The sequence below is a fragment of the Limanda limanda genome, chromosome 9 (assembly GCF_963576545.1).
Source record: "Limanda limanda chromosome 9, fLimLim1.1, whole genome shotgun sequence".
Lineage (NCBI taxonomy): Eukaryota > Metazoa > Chordata > Actinopteri > Pleuronectiformes > Pleuronectidae > Limanda > Limanda limanda.
Genome location: NC_083644.1, coordinates 5205263 through 5222884, shown reverse-complemented (window position 1 = coordinate 5222884; position 17622 = coordinate 5205263). Strand labels below are relative to the sequence as shown.

The 17622-nt window shown below is 42.6% G+C and overlaps 1 protein-coding gene across 1 annotated transcript; it reads right to left on the bottom strand.

The window, feature by feature from the left end:
* Nucleotides 1-1058: 1058 nt before the first annotated feature.
* hps3 (HPS3 biogenesis of lysosomal organelles complex 2 subunit 1) lies at nt 1059-17305 on the bottom strand. Its single transcript, XM_061078310.1, has 24 exons — nt 17242-17305; nt 15921-16126; nt 15758-15829; nt 15045-15138; nt 13632-13705; nt 13328-13540; nt 13007-13058; nt 12742-12830; nt 12283-12400; nt 11710-11863; nt 11547-11629; nt 11099-11273; nt 10751-10832; nt 10491-10642; nt 7102-7210; nt 6518-6813; nt 5415-5592; nt 5079-5312; nt 4476-4673; nt 4135-4338; nt 3446-3550; nt 2727-2933; nt 2561-2648; nt 1059-2413 (listed from the first exon to the last, which is right to left on the bottom strand). The coding sequence occupies exons 2-24, from the start codon at nt 15996-15998 to the stop codon at nt 2286-2288; spliced, it is 3183 nt and encodes a 1060-aa protein (XP_060934293.1). The 5' UTR covers nt 15999-16126; nt 17242-17305; the 3' UTR covers nt 1059-2285.
* Nucleotides 17306-17622: the final 317 nt, after the last annotated feature.

Sequence of the window (17622 nt, the reverse complement as noted above, 5' to 3'; positions counted from 1 at the left end):
CCAGAGTAACAGGGACATTGTTATCTTTAAAAGTCCAGTTGAATCATCTGAGCATCTTAAAATCAGGAGAAATAAAAGTTAAGTCAGATCCCAGAAGGAATAAGTGAAAAACGGTTTGAATAATGATATAATTTGAGTTTCAGTCACATGAACTCATCAGTTCCTATAGATTCCACACGTTCCTCACTCTCCACCCGCAGAACATTGGACTTTGTGTTGGAGTCCAGACTCCTGCTAAAGACAGACACATGAAAACTATGAAAGCTTGAGTTGAAGCTGCAGAGATTCAGACGACCCACCATGTGGAAGTGGTGTCCCTGCTCCTCCTGCTCCTCCTGCACCTCCTGCTCCTCCTGCTCCTCCTGCTCCTCCTGCTGCTCCTGTGTTAGTATCACCCGGCACAGCTCCTCTGAAGAGAACAACGCCATCTCTATGTTTTCTGTCATGGTCGCCAACATCATCTTCTTCTCACCCAGCTTCATCTCCTTCAATTCTTTACTTTCTTCTTTCTGATCCGGCCTTGTTGTTGTTCTGCTCCTCCAGTCTCTCCCTCACTCAGCTGCTGAACCTCCAGATATATATCCCTCAGGAGGAGGTGGAGAAGGAGGTGGTGAAGGTGGTGGTCTTCCAAACCTGTGAACAGCTGAGCTCTTATTACCTCAAGGTGAGATCCATCAGGGTCCACAGCTCTGATTGGCTCCGGGTAGTCCTCTCCAGCTGTGATTGGTCCTGTGATTCTGAGGTTGTCATTGGTTCGGAGGTTGGTCGAGGAGCTCTGGTTGGTTGAGCAGCATCTTTAGAATTAAACTGATGTGATTTGAGTATTTTAAAATAAGGTATTAAATTCAGAGGAGTGAGTGTAGATGAGACGTCGACAAATAAACAACTTTAATGAAACTGATCAACTCCTCTTCACACATCCTGTTGATTGAGTCACTTTTAATTGATTAGTCAACCAGTATATACCCATTCCAATATTTGCACCATGTTACAAGATACTTTATAAATATAAAATATACAAAACAAGGACTTCATGAAGATATGTTTTATTCTGTGCTTTTATTGCAATTGTTTTTTTTTTACTTTCAATCTTTATAATTTATATATTTTTTGCATTTTACATTTACATTTTACATGCACTTTTAAAAAGCGATATATGATGTTAATAATAATTATAACAATACACGTTGGTGTTTTTGCTCGTCGACTCTGCTGTCAAACATTAACAAAGTTCATGACTGACAAAATAACTTGATGACTGTGATCTAATCTTCACATTTGGAGCAAAGACAAAAGTGCTGAGTGTTTGTTTAGAGTCTCTATGGTGAAACTGAGATGACACAACACACACACAAACAAAAACACACACACACATAATAATCTGTAATCAATGTCAGTCAACTGAAGCTGCAGCACAACATTCCTTTATCCTGCAGGAGTGATTGTATCAGGAACTTCCTGCAACTCAGGTTAACGACGAGACACAGTTTACATTTGTTCTTTACTGACTTTAAATAAGAAGCATGAATATTCAGATTTTGTTGTGGGGAGGAAAAGGAAAAAGGAATTTGTTTTTTTGTTATTTAAATGAAATAACATTTGGGTGAAATGGAAAGAGCTCGGTGCTCCAGGGACAATCCAAGACATTTGTCTGCCTTCGTGAAATCTCATCTACTGACAATATATAACTAAGTGGTGAAACTATGTCAGGATATATAATATTTCAAGGTTAATTCCATAACAAATCATGAAGTGCTTAAATATTTAACACAGATCCGTGCAAACAATGACAAAGAAGAATAATTGCAGGCGGTTCACCACAGTTCAAAATACTCAACCACTTCCTGGTCCTGGTTTTGCTGATCTTGTTTTTTAGTCCTCGGGCGTAACGTGGAATGTTTTCACTGAGGGTTTGGTTCATAGTTAATAATGATGGCTCTGCACAAGTGATGCCAATCATCCCCTGATGACAGATTGATGTACAGGTCATAAACCCTTCCTCCTGACAAGATGGCTGCCCCATTTTAATACTGACACGATGATGTAACATATATTTATAATGTCACGGTTTGTGAATTACTGTCATTGAAGTTTTAATCACTGTGTTTGTTCGGCTCATCCAACAATAGGGCCGGTCATTGTGCTCCTGTTATAGAATCAGGATTATTCTTTCAGTGACGAATCATCTTCAACAAACGAGCGTCCCCGATCCCGAGTGGAACGTTGACCTTCAGCCACCAGCGGACACACATTTCTCTTTGTGTTATCGTGCGTGTCTTTGTGTCTCAGGCAAGCAGGTGTCTCTGGCTACATGTCAACAGGTGAGGCAGGAAGTACGATGCCGTGCCGTCGTCGGGTATGAGCTCCAGGAACTGTGCCGGGCTGGTCTCCGTGGCAACCACCACCAGCGTTTCTGTTGGGACGAAAGCAGCATCACACATTAACAGAGCTTTTCTCTTTATCTGACCTCCAGTGTCTTTGGGGTTTTTTCTTTCATCACCAATATCAAGAGCACAACAAGAAGAACCACAGCAAGAAGGCGTCTGGGGGGTGCTTCTACCTTTGAGGGCAGCCAGTAGGATGCTGTTGTCCCCTGCAGCTCTCGTGCGATTGCACAGCTCCGGGAGCAGCTTCTTCCACCACAACGCCTGCAAAGATCCAACATGGCCGTCAGACTCTGAGACACTCAAACAGAAACTGGTCATTGATACAGGGCGAGCACCCACCATGTGACTGTCCTGCAGATGGTGGTTGGCGAAGGCGATGATGGCCTGAGGACATCGGTCCAGCAGCTTCTCTATGCTGCTGTCAAACTGCCCCCTTCTGGTCGCGCAGAGGAGGTGCAGGCTGAAGCCCCACAGGGTGTCCTCCGACAGACGCTCCAACAGTGGGAGGACAGAACCGATGGACATGGACGGACCACACAGGAGAGACTGAGGAGAGGTGCAGGAATGATTACATAAAATAACGCTTAATCTTTTCTTTTCAATTTAAAAATAAATCAAAATCACACCCACGGGCAATTCTTCCCCTCCTCCACCTGATTTAGTAAAGATTCTATCAAATGTTTTCTCCTTGTTTGATTTATTTGTCGTACTCCAAGTATTCACTCATTTAAAACCTGCTGAGTTTCTGTACTTACGTCCCAAACGTTGTTTTCTATTCAAACTACTTTTAAATTATTGATATTTGCAACCAATAAAACACAAGATTCAAAGTGCAGTTGATGTCCCAGAATCACAAGATACAAAAACTGAATTACATGAGCTGATCTTTGAGCTCAACAGGATCCATTTGATCAGTTATCATGATGTGGAAATAGTCTCCTCAGGTCACAGCTCACGTTCCATCGCTCACTTACATCTGGGTTAGATCAAGTGGTGTTTATTTTTCACATAGGCAGCTTAATTAGTAGCAAACAATATCATGTTCATGCACAAATTACCTGCAGTTTGTGTAACGCCTCCTGGTGCTGGAAGCTGGCAGTGTGAGCTGGACACAGAACTGTGAGCCACGGGTACAAGGAGCCGTAATGGGAGCTGGAGTTGATCTGAAACACATAAATATGCTTTCATCTCGGAGATGATCCTTATCGACCTGCCAAAAAGTTTGCTTTGGCAGGTAACCAAATTCTTACCTAATGGAACTGGGATTACCTCACTGCTTGAGTATGCCTCCGCCGACAAGCGCAGTTCCAGTGTACATATTTCTACATGTTCACTGATTCCAGATTCAAATGAGGTCAATGTGACCTTTGACCTTTGACCACTTAAGCACTCTCGAGGAATCATCATTCAATCGTTCAAAAGGACAAAAGCATGTTTTTTGAGGCCAACATGACCTTTGACCACCGGAATCAAATCAGTTATTGAATGAATTGCACAAGATGCACTGAAATTCTCTACAGGCCGTCCTAATATTCACATGGACGTGAGGTCACGGTGAACTTGACCTTTGACCTATGGCTACCAAATTTAATCCGAGTCCAAGTCAATATTTTTACCAAATTTGAAGACATTCTCTCAGGGCTTTCTTGAGATATCGTGGTAATGGGTCGGACGGACAACCAGTCGACATGGTGCCTCTGACCTCTGGCTCTCACCGGCACGGTGGCGTGTGAAAAGATAAACTCACCAGATCGTCGGCGCTCTTCAGCGGCCGGCGTTGTGGACGAGTGCGAGGGAGGCTGGAGTGTGTGTCGGAGTTTGTGTGCGTCAGCCGCTCGATGTAGACAGAAGCCAGTCGGAACAGAAGCTCCTGGATGACGGCTTCCTGAGAAGAGGCCATGAGCGTCGCCTCCCAGAAGTCCACCAGTAAGCAATTCTCACAGCCCAGCTCCTACACACACACACAAACACACACACACAAACAGACACACCCACACACACTACATGTATTTATTGCTGTTCTCGTTTTAGGACCTTTCATGTTCAACTTATTCAGGTAAACACTGCGACACACACACACACACACACCTTGAATATGTGATCAGCCTGTTCCAGCTGAGCCTTGTTGTTCTCATGCAGAGCCACCATGCCGGCTACCAGCAGACCCGGCTGGGACTTTGCCAGCTGGCGAGTCAGCGATGTGGGACGGACCAGTGTGTGCGGGCCGCCGCCTCCACCGTGAAGCAGCAGCCTCGGCTCGTCGATGAAACCGTACACCAGCAGCATCTGAACAAACACACACACACAAACTTTATCTTCTCAATCCAGTGCAACATGAATCAGAACAGACAGCGCTGAAGCACATAATTCATCATATTCAGGTGTGAATGAAAAAGACAGACAGACAGACAGACAGACAGACAGACAGACAGACAGACAGACAGACAGACAGACAGACAGACAGACAGACAGACAGACAGACAGACAGACAGACAGACAGACAGACAGACAGACAGACAGACAGACAGACAGACAGACAGACAGACAGACAGACAGACAGACAGACAGACAGACAGACAGACAGACAGACAGACAGACAGACAGACAGACAGACAGACAGACAGACAGACAGACAGACAGACAGTCAGAATCAAGTTCACGTTATCGTTTCTTCTTCACTTCTCTCCTCACCTCGGGATGTCTGTCCATCAGCTGTGTGTACTGCGGCAGGTCGTCGAGACGCAGCATCATGGTTGCCATGGTGATGGTCAGCGGCACCGACACGCCAGCCGTGGCCTCCAGATGTTGGAAGATTCGCAGCGTCCGGGCGGGACTGATGTTGGTCATGGACGGGCTGGCACACACGCTGATGATCTCCGAGGGATCTGATTGGCTGAAAATGTCAACGACCTCATCGGCTGATTCCTGTGGGAAGGAAGTTGTTATTTTGAATCTTAGCCTTTTACAGTTATTACTGTTTATCCCAAAATTAAGACATTTTAAATGTGTTATTTATCGAGCGTGTACCTGACTGAGGCTCTGCTCCGTTTCCTCCAACAGGAAATGCTTCAGGTAAAACAGGAAGCCGAGGCCATAGGAGTGAGGGCTGCTGGGAAGTGGGCGGTTCCTGACGATGACCTCTGTGACTGACAGTCCGGACATCCTGTAGTACGGCAGCGCCTGGTGACAGTCCTTCTGGCTCGCCCTTCACAGGAGGGGAGAGAGAAACAAAAGGATTCGAGGGAAACAAAAGCAAATCTGAGAATTACATTAAATTACTCGTTCTAAACCTGAATCTTTGGAACGGGCTGTTTGTTTGACCTGTGGCTGGTTGAACGTTTCTCCAACAACAATAGTGACCTTCAGGAATTGAACCGCATGAAGTAAACACCTGCTCCTGGTCCACAGAATCCTGCAACTGGTTCTGTGGAGCTAAGAACTGATCGACTGATTCTTCAAAGTTCAGTGAAGCTCGGCTCAGTACGCAGAACCCAAACTGGAGAATAAGTGATTATTATCGTTATTATATTGAATGTATCACGTGTTCAATTCGAAACCAAATTCAAAACTGCACTTCCTCAAGACCTTAACAATACACGTGAGAAGTGTGAAGCTGATAAGATGAACAGTTAACACAATCATGATCCACAGACTGATTTATACACTTCCTTGTTCCCCCCTAGCAACACAACTGCTGAACACACATACAGAAATTCCTCACACTGAAGTAAGATAAAGGGAAAATCTCCAAGGAATTAATGACTTTTAAAGATAAATAAAAGGAACAGAAAGGAATGCTGGTTGAGGGACATTTCAGGAAGGTGCTACTTAAAAGTGTAAGGGTAGGCAGATGCAAGAGATAAGGATGTTTACCCTGCATGTGTGTGTAGGTGTGTTGTGTTAGTTTGACTTTGATTGACAGCCACGTCTCTCTCTCTCTCCCTCTCTCTCTCTCCTGGTATTTAGATTTCTCAGGTTTTAAGTTTTAAACAGATGTTGATCAGACTCTTGAGTGAAAACAGAAACCAAAAGCTCTGAAACTCAGAAGTTCATTCTGGGTTTTCTTTCTTAAACATAAGACAGCTTAGTTCAACAGATTCCAAAAAGAGAGAACATTTCCCATCATGCACCTGCTGTAACAGTCTCCCAGTTGTGCACAGTTCTGTCTCAGAGCCTCCTGCAGTTCTTGTCCCTCCGTCTGTCCCTCCGTCTGTCCTTCAGTCTGTCCCTCCGTCTGTCCTTCAGTCTGTCCTTCAGTCTGTCCTTCAGTCTGTCCCTCTGTGTCTTTCTGCAGAGACACCGTGTGGTCGCCCTCGCCGCTCTGCTGCAGTGAGGAGGCGCAGAGGAGGAGGTGAGCCTCACTGAGGAGGTGTCGAAGGCTTTGGGCCTGTGGGTTGGTCTCTGAATAGTGTCGGCTGTACTCCACCTGACACACACAGACACACACACACAGGTCATCGTACAGACTCACAAACAAACACAAACAAGTGTGAGACAATCTTATAGAGCAGTTAGAAAAATTCACAGTTTTTTCTTATTTGATTTGTGATGGAAACAAGTTGAATAACTCTTACGACACTGATTTATTAAACATTTTCCCACTGCTCATAATCAGCAGTTACAGAAAGCAGAACAGAATAATAACAAGAAACGTAAGAAATAAGAGAGAGAATAAGAAATAATCCAGAATATATCATTAATAAGGAGACGTTACCATCTCTCGGTAGAGCACGAGGGGCGAGACGGTGTCGACCACGTACAGGTTCCATCCATGAGCGGCTGCGCTGGTTTCTTTAGGAGAGGAGATCGTCCACTTCCTGCTCCTGGAGTCAGTCACACAGAGATATTCATTCAAACTGAGAAATTAGCTAAATCTAATCCAAAGGGGGGAAAGTTTATCTCAGAGCGAGAGTTCGGTGTCATGCGTCTAGAATCTGAGGTTTACTTATTTTAAGTTTTCTTTAAAGCTTTTGGAAAGTAATGGCCTCTTTCATTTCTGTGCAATATTCACATGTATGCCAACTTTCCTATTCGTTTCTTATATATTTTTCCTGTGTAATCTTATGTAAATACTGTATATTCTGTTTTATAAATTTATATTTATTACATTGTTGTTAATTTGATCTCATTATCCTTGTTCTGTCTTTATAATATTATGCACTCAACCTGTGCTACTGCACTTTCTCTACCCATATCTATAGTCTAGAGTGAAAGATGTTTATGTACATATCTCCATATTTTTGAATTCCATTGCTTCCCTTTATTGTCTGTTTTGTACTTACCTTACCTTAACTTATTTCATTTTATCTTATCTATTGCCTCATATACTTCATCTGTAATCTTGAGTCTTGTCTTTTACTCTGAAACGTCAATAAAACCTGTTTAATTCTCCTCCTGTTCCATTACTTTTATGTTTTCTTCTATTGTAGAAAGGGAATTAAATCTGTAACTGTTTCTTTAGTGGACACTGATAAAACACTAAAGACAAACACACTGAAGACAAACACACTGAAGACAAACACACAGGTTTTCCATGAACAAAGATGGAAAAGGATTCTTTCAATGTGTCAGGACACATGTGAACGAATGACAGAAAAGAGGAGGAGGAGGAGGAGGAGGAGGAGGAGGAGGAGGAGGAGGAGGAGGAGGAGGAGGAGGAGGAGGAGGAGGAGGAGATGCTGTGATGATGGAGACGACAGCATCTGCATCATCAACACTGTAGAATGTAATAAATCACTGTTTATTACTAGATGTAAACTACAGCTTATTTCACACAAACTAATAGTTAGTTAGCTGTGTGTGTGTGTGTGTGTGTGTGTGTGTGTGTGTGTGTGTGTGTGTGTGTGTATTATTCTATTATTAGAGCAGCTCTTTCCATTTCATCCACACACACACTGGGGGGGGGGGGGGGGGGGTAAGGCAGGTTACGGTCGTCTAGGTTTGGGAACTAAAACAGGATACGTTGTCACTTTTAGACCAAGCTGCAAAGTCACACAGGAATTTGAATCATCGATAAACTATAAATTATATTTATGTATTGTATTGTCATAAATGAACAGAAATAATTAGCTGCCGCCGGGATTTCATATTTTCTTATTTTTAGATGCTATATGGTGTCTTAGCTGGAGTAGTTGAGGTAAAGCCTCAACATTTACATATGAAGGAGGCTTAAGTTTTTATTTATTGCATAATAATTACATTTAGCAGGGAAGTATGTATTAACTACATATTTAGGGTATGAAACGGTGAAAACCTGAATAAATTCGCTGAAATGTAATAAATATTTCAGTATTTACATCAATAAAGGACAGCTTATGTTGCAACCACCTTGTCTTGACTTCCTTGTTACTAAAAATAGAATAATGCTGCGATTAAAAAAGGACTTCAAAGGAGCTTTTCTTCAAAAAGGATATTCATCATTGTGGAAACTTCCCACACACATTCCAGTTCAGGCTAATAACCACTATTATGTTGCAGCTAGAACTATTGGTTTCACTGGAAAATGTAAAAATACACAAACCAGCTGCTTCACAGGACGCTGGGAGAAAAAACCTTTTGTCTCTTGTTGAAACCAAATCTCAGGATTCGGTTTATAATCACTTTACGTGAGGTGTTTTTGGTTTTGAGGGATTTCCTGGTGCTGCAGCTTGACTGGAAGAGACAACAGAGACTCGGGTGGGGGTGGGGGGGTGGGCGGTGGCAGGGGGGGGTTGGGGTTGTCTTACAGGAAGGGGCGTGACAGAAAGCTCTCCAGAGCCGGCGTGGTTGCGGGGTCGATTCCCACCGCCAGGAAAATACCAGTCAGCGTGGTGTGTTCTTTCAACTCGCTAAAACCACAACACACACACACGTGATGAACAGGTTTATAAACACACACCTGACTGCACACACACACATCACAGCGCTGATAAACACCTAATAAACGTACTCTGCTGCCCACAGGGAGGAATCTGACGGCCAATACCATATTCATGTGTGTGTTCATGTGTTGAAGCCTGTATACCAGTGAACATCCAGGGATTGGACATAGAGGTGGTGGAGAACTACAAATTCCTGGGTGTTCACCTCAACAACAAACTGGACTGGTCCGACAACACACATGCCCTCTATAAGAAGGGCCAGAGCCGCCTCCACCTGCTGAGGAGGCTGAGGTCCTTCGGAGTGTGCAGGGCTCTCCTCAGGACTTTTTATGACTCTGTGGTGGCCTCAGCAATCTTCTACGCTGTGGTCTGCTGGAGGGGGGGTAGCACGGACAGAGACAGGAGCAGGCTCAACAGACTGATAAGAAGAGCGAGCTCTGTCCTGGACTGTCCTCTGGACTCCATTGAGGAAGTGGGGGACAGAAGGATGTTCGCCAAGCTGGCGTCCATCATGGGCAACACCTCTCACCCCCTACATGACAATGTGGGGTCCCTGAGCAGCTCCTTCAGCAGCAGACTGTTACACCCACGGTGTAAGAAGGAGAGGTTCCGCAGGTCCTTCATCCCGGCTGCAGTCAGGCTCTACAACACCAGCACCACCTGATAATGTTGTAGTCCCTGTCTATTATCTTTATCTCCACTCAACCTCTCACCATAGCTGTATTTGTATTTTTCTTATTTATTTTTTATTTTTTTACTCAGATCACTACTATGCACAATAATATTCAACACTTTACATCTATATTTATATCATGGTCACTTATAATGGTTACATTGCAATATTTATATTTTTCTTTATGCTATCTTGTAGTATTATTTATATTATGGTCACTTACTTTTTAATTATTTTTTCTGTATCATGGTCACTACTGTTGCAATATTACTTATAATACTTTTGTTTTCATTACAATAACACTTACATCATTCCACTTTCTCCCCAGTACCTGCTTTTGCACAGTGTCTGTTTTGCAGGTTGTTTTTGTTTTTGTTTCTGTACTCTCATTATGTGTAGTTTAGTAGTGTGTATATTTTGATCTTTCTTTTTTATTGTGCTTCGGCACTGTTATTTAAATTCTGTTTTTCTTTTTTCTGCTGTAACAAGTGAATTTCCCCGTTGTGTGGATAAATAAAGAAATCTAATCTAAATATAGTGTGTGTGTGTGTCTGGTTGTGTGTGTTTTACCGGCGCTGTGTGCTGCGTTCGCTCTCGTCTGGCGTCTCCATGTCGGCGGCGGAGAGCAGGACCACGTGTCGGCCGTAGACGCACACTGAGCGCAGGCCGATGAACAGCTGCATCCGGAGGGCGCACACCTCCAGGCTGCAGGGCGGACAGGCCTTCACACAGACACACACACACACACACACACACACACACATGTTTAAAAACAGAGACAGAGAAAGGATCTAGGTTCGGTTACACAGAGTCAGGGATGAGGCTCGTACCTTCATGGTGGTGTCGATGTAGGGGTCGTCGATCCGGGCTGCTACAGCCGCACAACGCACTGTGAAACACTGCAACGCATTCCTGACAGAGAGAAAATACACAACTACACATTGGACAACTCATTTTCAAGTGTTCACAATATGGTAAAATATCCAAGGATCACTCAGGAGTGAAAAAAGGAGAGTTTTGGAACAGGTATCTGCATGTTTTTAGAGTTGAGATGAAAACTAAGATATATTTATAAAGTATGGTCAAATGTTTGATTTAAGTCCTCATGTCAACAGATATTTACCAAATCATTAAGCCTCACATCTCCTCTGAAATATCAAATGGGACTGAAGACGTACTTTGTGATGACATGCAGCAGGGTGTCTGTTAGCACCGCCTCCAGGACCTTCTCTGGATACTGATAGGCTGAGAGCAGCTCGACTCCGCCCTTCAGGCTGTACAGGTAGCCGGCGTTGGGGAGAGAGAAGAAGCAGAACACACACGCCGGTTCCTCTGTGGACACCGACTGGCTTCCTGCAGAAACACAGACACACATCACAATAACAACACACATCCAAACGGGTTCAACTTGTGTCGCTGGTACAGTTTTTAAACTTTCAAGGGGGAAAAAAACAAGAGCAGCAGAAAAACTCTTCAGTTTAACAAGTAGTTGAGTCAGTCATGGTCCTAAAATGGTGAATCTTCTGTGTAATTAATGTAAATCAAACTAAACTAAAGCTGATTCAGATCTGTACTAGAATAAAGTGTCATTTTGGTTCCTCCTCTCCTGCCACATGTTGTACTCACTGGTGTAAAGCGGGTAGAGCTGCAGGGAGTGGAGCTGCGTCTCCTCCACACTGCAGCCCTGGAAAAACTCTGGAGTAAAACGCCTGCAGGAGGGAAAGGACCCAAGTTAAATCAAAAAAATTCTCTCAATGTAGATATGAAGGTCAAACTCAAACACACGCACCTGAAAAGAACATATGTCAGCGTGTATTGTCCTTTGTCCTCCAGTCCCGTCTTCTCGATGCTGACAGGGATGTCACAGTCTTTAGCTCGATCGCCCAGCAACTCCTGCTGCCTCGGAATGAGCAGCAGGTCGGACTGGTCCTCCAGAGGATCCTCTGCACACACACACACACATTCATGAAAGATTTGTGTTTTTTACTGTTACCCAATGTTTCAAAACTAACACAGATAATCCCAGTTTTATTTCATATTCATATCATATGATATCCTGGTGCAAAGCTGTATCTTACGGTAGCATTCTACTTAACAGACACTATTCATGCTGCTGGTTTGAACACTGTTTTATCATCACATCAAATTACTACTGCATTACTGTAATCTTTGTGTTCTGTGTCTAATTGTTCTTATAGAATTATTTTTTATTCAACTGTATTCTTTTCAATTTTTATTCTATTCTTTATTTACCTGTATTTATTCTGTAGTCGGGCTGCTATAACACCAGAATTTCTCCAATTTAACATGAACAAAAATTAAAGACGTGAGCAAACACTGATGATGTCACGTGTGTTTTTACCACATGTGTTTGTGTCCGAGGAGTCGTCCGGGGTTTGAGGTTCAGAAGAAGCTTCCAGTTTCAGTACGAGCACCTCCAGCTCCGCCTGCACGGCCACATATCCTCCACACAGCGCCACCTGCAGGGCGGAGCACAGAAAGAGGATTAAGTGAGTAAATCAAATTGTATTTCTTAGGATGTTTATGTTTTGTTTTAGGCATATTTCTGTAAACGTACTTATAAGACTTTTAAATGCACAATTTGAGAATTATAGTAAAGTTGAAGTTCAGCATATTTATATAATAATATCGGATAAAATAAAAATGGGTCCCCAACAACTACACAAAGTAGTTATACTGATTTACGTTGTTATTATATACTATAAAACACTGCTATTATTTACTGCTGCGACGATGCAGCAGAAAAAGGGAAAAAGAAATGACAGGTCAAAGATTTGAAGTGAAGAAGAGACTGAAATACCTGTTTAAGTGACATTTTGGGAAGGTGCACGATGACGGAGCGTTCAAAGTCCAGGATGGAAACATTTTGGTTTGAACTGGACGTTTGACCTATGAGTGGAAAACAAAGGGTCGGAGGTCAAACTGGTTGGAGGAGGAAACTGAAGAAGACTCATCGAGGTCCTGCATGAAAAGGTTTTCCTGTTTCCACTCATCTTTTGAGTTGATAACTAGAAACTAAATGAGCGTTTGTATGAAAATGTGTTGTGTGTCTTTCCTTGAGTTACCTTGACTCTGACTGGAGCTCGGCTGAGTGTTCGGCCAGGGACTCTGACCCTGCTGCCATTTTCCCAGAGAGACAAAAATTAGGCCATTAATACATTTTACTGAATCAAAGAATCTGCTTTTATTGATTATATTAGGTCACATATGACAAATACATGTTTAAAGGGTGAAAAAATAAGACCATGGTGATATTTTAATCGTTTCTGAGAGCTGAATATTTTAAAGTCATGGAAAACGATAATGGTGACCTCGACCCACACTCATAGAAAAAGGAAAATGGACCGATTCATTGAGGTAAACTCCTTCATTAGGTGGATTCTTACCAGGTTCTGCTGGTTCGGTCTCCTCAGCGTGAACAGGACCAGGGTTTTCTCGCAGCCGACCAGCAGGTCCCCGGTGACCGAGCAACAGGCCACAGCCACAGGACGCTCCGACAGGGGGATCTCGATGATCTCCATCTGCACTCCGCCCCGCATAGACGCCCCCCGCAGCAGGTGGCCCAGCAAGCGCACCCCCACACGGGCTTTCCCCTCGGCCTGAATGGAGAGCAAGAAAAAACGTGACTGTATTTATATCGAGCACAAAGTACTTTCAGGTACTTTCAGTGCTTGTCTGGTCGGTGTGTACCTGGTATCTCCAGTTGGTGTAGGCTCTCAGATAGGTGGCGCTGTTCTTCTCCTCAATGGTCACCAGGTAGTCTCCTGGAGGAGGAGGGAGGAAGGAAAGGATGGATGATAAAATGTTCTCTTTAACTTGTTTGTGTCAATTCATAAGAAGGGAAAGACATTTCCAGTGAATGTGTCTGAAGTTTCTCCTAAATTGATGGAGTGTGTTAGAGGTAGAGATGGAGTGTGTTAAAGGTAGAGAGAGGGAGTGTGTTAAAGGTATAGATGAAGTGAGTTAAAGGTAAAGATGGAGTGTGTTAGAGGTAGAGATGGAGTGTTTTAGAGGTAGAGAGATGGAGTGTGTTAAAGGTAGAGAGATGTGTGTGTGTTAGAGGTGAAGAGGAGGAGGTGTGTTAGAGGTAGAGAGATGGAGTGTGTTAGAGGTGAAGAGGAGGATGTGTGTTAGAGGTAGAGAGATGGAGTGTGTTAAAGGTAGAGATGGATAGAGATGGAGTGTGTTAGAGGTAGAGAGGAGGAAGTGTGTTAAAGGTAGAGATGGAGTGTGTTAGAGGTAGAGAGGAGGAAGTGTGTTAAAGGTAGAGATGGAGTGTGTTAGAGGTAGAGAGGAGGAAGTGTGTTAGAGGTAGAGATGGAGTGTGTTAGAGGTAGAGATGGAGTGTGTTAGAGGTAGAGAGGAGGAAGTGTGTTAGAGGTAGGGATGGAGTGTGTTAGAGGTAGAGATGGAGTGTGTTAGAGGTAGAGATGGAGTGTGTTAGAGGTAGAGAGGAGGAGGTGTGTTAGAGGTAGAGAGGAGGAAGTGTGTTAGAGGTAGAGAGATGGAGTGTGTTAAAGGTAGAGAGATGGAGTGTGTTAGAGGTAGAGAGGAGGAAGTGTGTTAGAGGTAGAGAGGAGGAAGTGTGTTAAAGGTAGAGAGATGTGTGTGTGTTAGAGGTGAAGAGGAGGAGGTGTGTTAGAGGTAGAGAGATGGAGTGTGTTAGAGGTGAAGAGGAGGAGGTGTGTTAGAGGTAGAGATGGAGTGTGTTAGAGGTGAAGAGGAGGATGTGTGTTAGAGGTAGAGAGGAGGAAGTAGGTTAAAGGTAGAGATGGATAGAGATGGAGTGTGTTAGAGGTAGAGAGGAGGAAGTGTGTTAAAGGTAGAGATGGAGTGTGTTAGAGGTAGAGATGGAGTGTGTTAAAGGTAGAGATGGAGTGTGTTAGAGGTAGAGAAGAGGAAGTGTGTTAAAGGTAGAGAGATGGAGTGTGTTATAGGTAGAGATGGAGTGTGTTAGAGGTAGAGAAGAGGAAGTGTGTTAAAGGTAGAGAGATGGAGTGTGTTATAGGTAGAGATGGAGTGTGTTAGAGGTAGAGAGGAGGAAGTGTGTTAGAGGTAGAGAGATGGAGTGTGTTAGAGGTGAAGAGGAGGAGGTGTGGTCACCTGTCTTGCTGTGCTGGATGCTCCTCACTGTTCCCATGGTGGAGAAGCGGCAGATGAGTGGGCAGCCCTCCTGCTCCACACTGTACGCCTCCACCTGGGTTCAGTACAACACAGTCAGTGAAATGAACACTTCTCATTTCTGAATTAAGATAATACTCAGAAATATTTGCACAAAATGTTGACGTTTGACTTCTTAATATTAAATACCAGCTATGCAAATCATTATTTATACCCTAGTGAGAGTAAAGAGGAAGTAACCCTGTAAGAAATCCCCTTGTCTGATCTTATCCAGTTTAATTAACAAAGTACTTTTCACTGACAAGAATGAAATAATGGTGGAAATTAATTGATTTTTATTTTTTAATTATTTAATATCAACACACAGTCGATTGATATTCATCTTCAAGTTGAGATATAAATACAAAAAAATGCATTAAGCTGTATTCAGACATGAAATCTAGCAAAAGTCTGTAAAATTGTGTGTGCACATATTTTTATTTCTGTATTGTGTATGTTCAACATGCGCCTCTGACTTGTGTTTAGTCTGTGGATCCATTTGAGAAGTTATAGCATCTACAAGACAGCAATGATTACAGACGTGAAGTATGAAGGACTCTGAGGTGATTAATGCAGAGTTCAGAGGATGGTCCTGAGTCTCTCTTTAAATAAAGGTTCTTGCAGATAAATGGAATAAATAAATATTGATATTAAACCTTGCATCCTCCAGAAGCCACCACGAACAGAGCTCCACCTCCACAGCAGACCAGCCCCGGTTCCTGCTCCACCTGAGCCACAGACACACAGCAGATAAGACGTATTAACAGATATGTTTAAAACTTTAAAACTGTTACTTTGTGCGAGTGAGTCTCCACCGACCTGCACGATCTGCTGCGATGCGTAGGGATGACAGTTGTACACGTGCACCATGTTGGCCCTGCTTCGTGGAGAGGTCATTGAGGTCAGTGGAGGGCGGAGATGTTAGTGAGCAGCACACTGTGGCTTCTTCTTCTTCTTCTTCTTCTTCTATTGGTGACGTGACGAGGCAGAGAAACCCACCCAGCTCTTCCTCCTCTGTTTTCCCCCTGGAGGCATCAAAAAGCAAGTTTTACTCATTCACATCAATGCAAAGTTCCATTACAACACAAATTAACGTGGATTTGTAGTCACCCTGCAGATAAATACACACGTTTATCCCTTGTGGCACATGATTTTCTATTTTCAATTTTTGATATTCTATTTTATTCTATTGTATACTATTTCTATTTTTTTTTTTTGGTTGTAACTACTTGAGCATTGCTAGATAGATAGATATATAGATATATAGATAGATAGATAGATAGATAGATAGATAGATAGATAGATAGATAGATAGATAGATAGATAGATAGATAGATAGATAGATAGATTACTTTATTCATCCCCGAAGGGAAATTAAGTCGTCATAGCAGCCGGTATATTTGAATACAATAAAATACAATACAATACAATAAAATAAAAAATATTGAGGTAGAAAGAATAAAAAATAGAAACACAAGATAAATAGGTAGATAAGGTGCAAGATGTAAAGTGGTGGTAATAGTACTGATGATATGATGGTAATGATATTGTTAGACAGTATATAAAAATAGTACAATATATATAGTATATAATATAGCATAATATATATTTATATATGATAGAAATTATACCAATATAACAGCAGTATATAGTAATAATGGCAGCAACAGTATATATAATAATAATAGTAGTTATATATTAATAATAGTAGTAATATAGAAGACAGCCTGTGACTCAAGCATTTCATTGCCAGCCACTGCTTAATGTTATTGTTGTGCATTTGATAATAAACTCTTGAATCTTGGTGTTATTGTTCTCCAACATGCTGCTACTTTAAAAAACCAACCCACCACAATAAGAGCATCGAAATAAGAAGTTAGAGAAAGAACACAACTGTCAACAAACTTAAAAAGTAGAAATAACTTCGGAGTTAAACGTGTGTTTGTCCATTTCTCTGTGTGAGAGCAGAGCCTGGAGCCAGTTTAATCGATATCACATGTCTCAGTCTTGTGATCAGCAGCAGCTCTTTCACAATAAAACTCCACATCAACGCAGTTTGATCATCGGTGGATTCGCGTTCTCATCGCTGATTAAAAACACGATTAGACACAAAGAGAGGGATGGATTATTGATCATCTACCTTCTCTGCTCCGGTTCTTCTCTTCTTCCTCCTTCTCTCTGCACTTCATTGATTTCACTTCTGCAACACAGGAAGTGAAGCACAACAACACAGAGCCCCGCCTTCTCTGCGCTCTCATTGGCTGCTGCGCCTGGTCGTGCTGCGTCCCTCGTTCCTATTGGCTGGGGAGCTGTCGTATAGTCAAAAGGACGGAGCTGGCTCTGTTGTTTTATTTATTTATTAAATCGTCAAAAAGCAGAAGTTACATTTACATGATCTCTCTTTGCTGATAATATTTTACAATTTTTTTCTATACAATCTTTGTTTTCTTTACTCTGTGAAGAGGCCTTGGGGAAGTCACTATTTAAATCCAGGCTGTTATTATTATTATACTTTTAACAT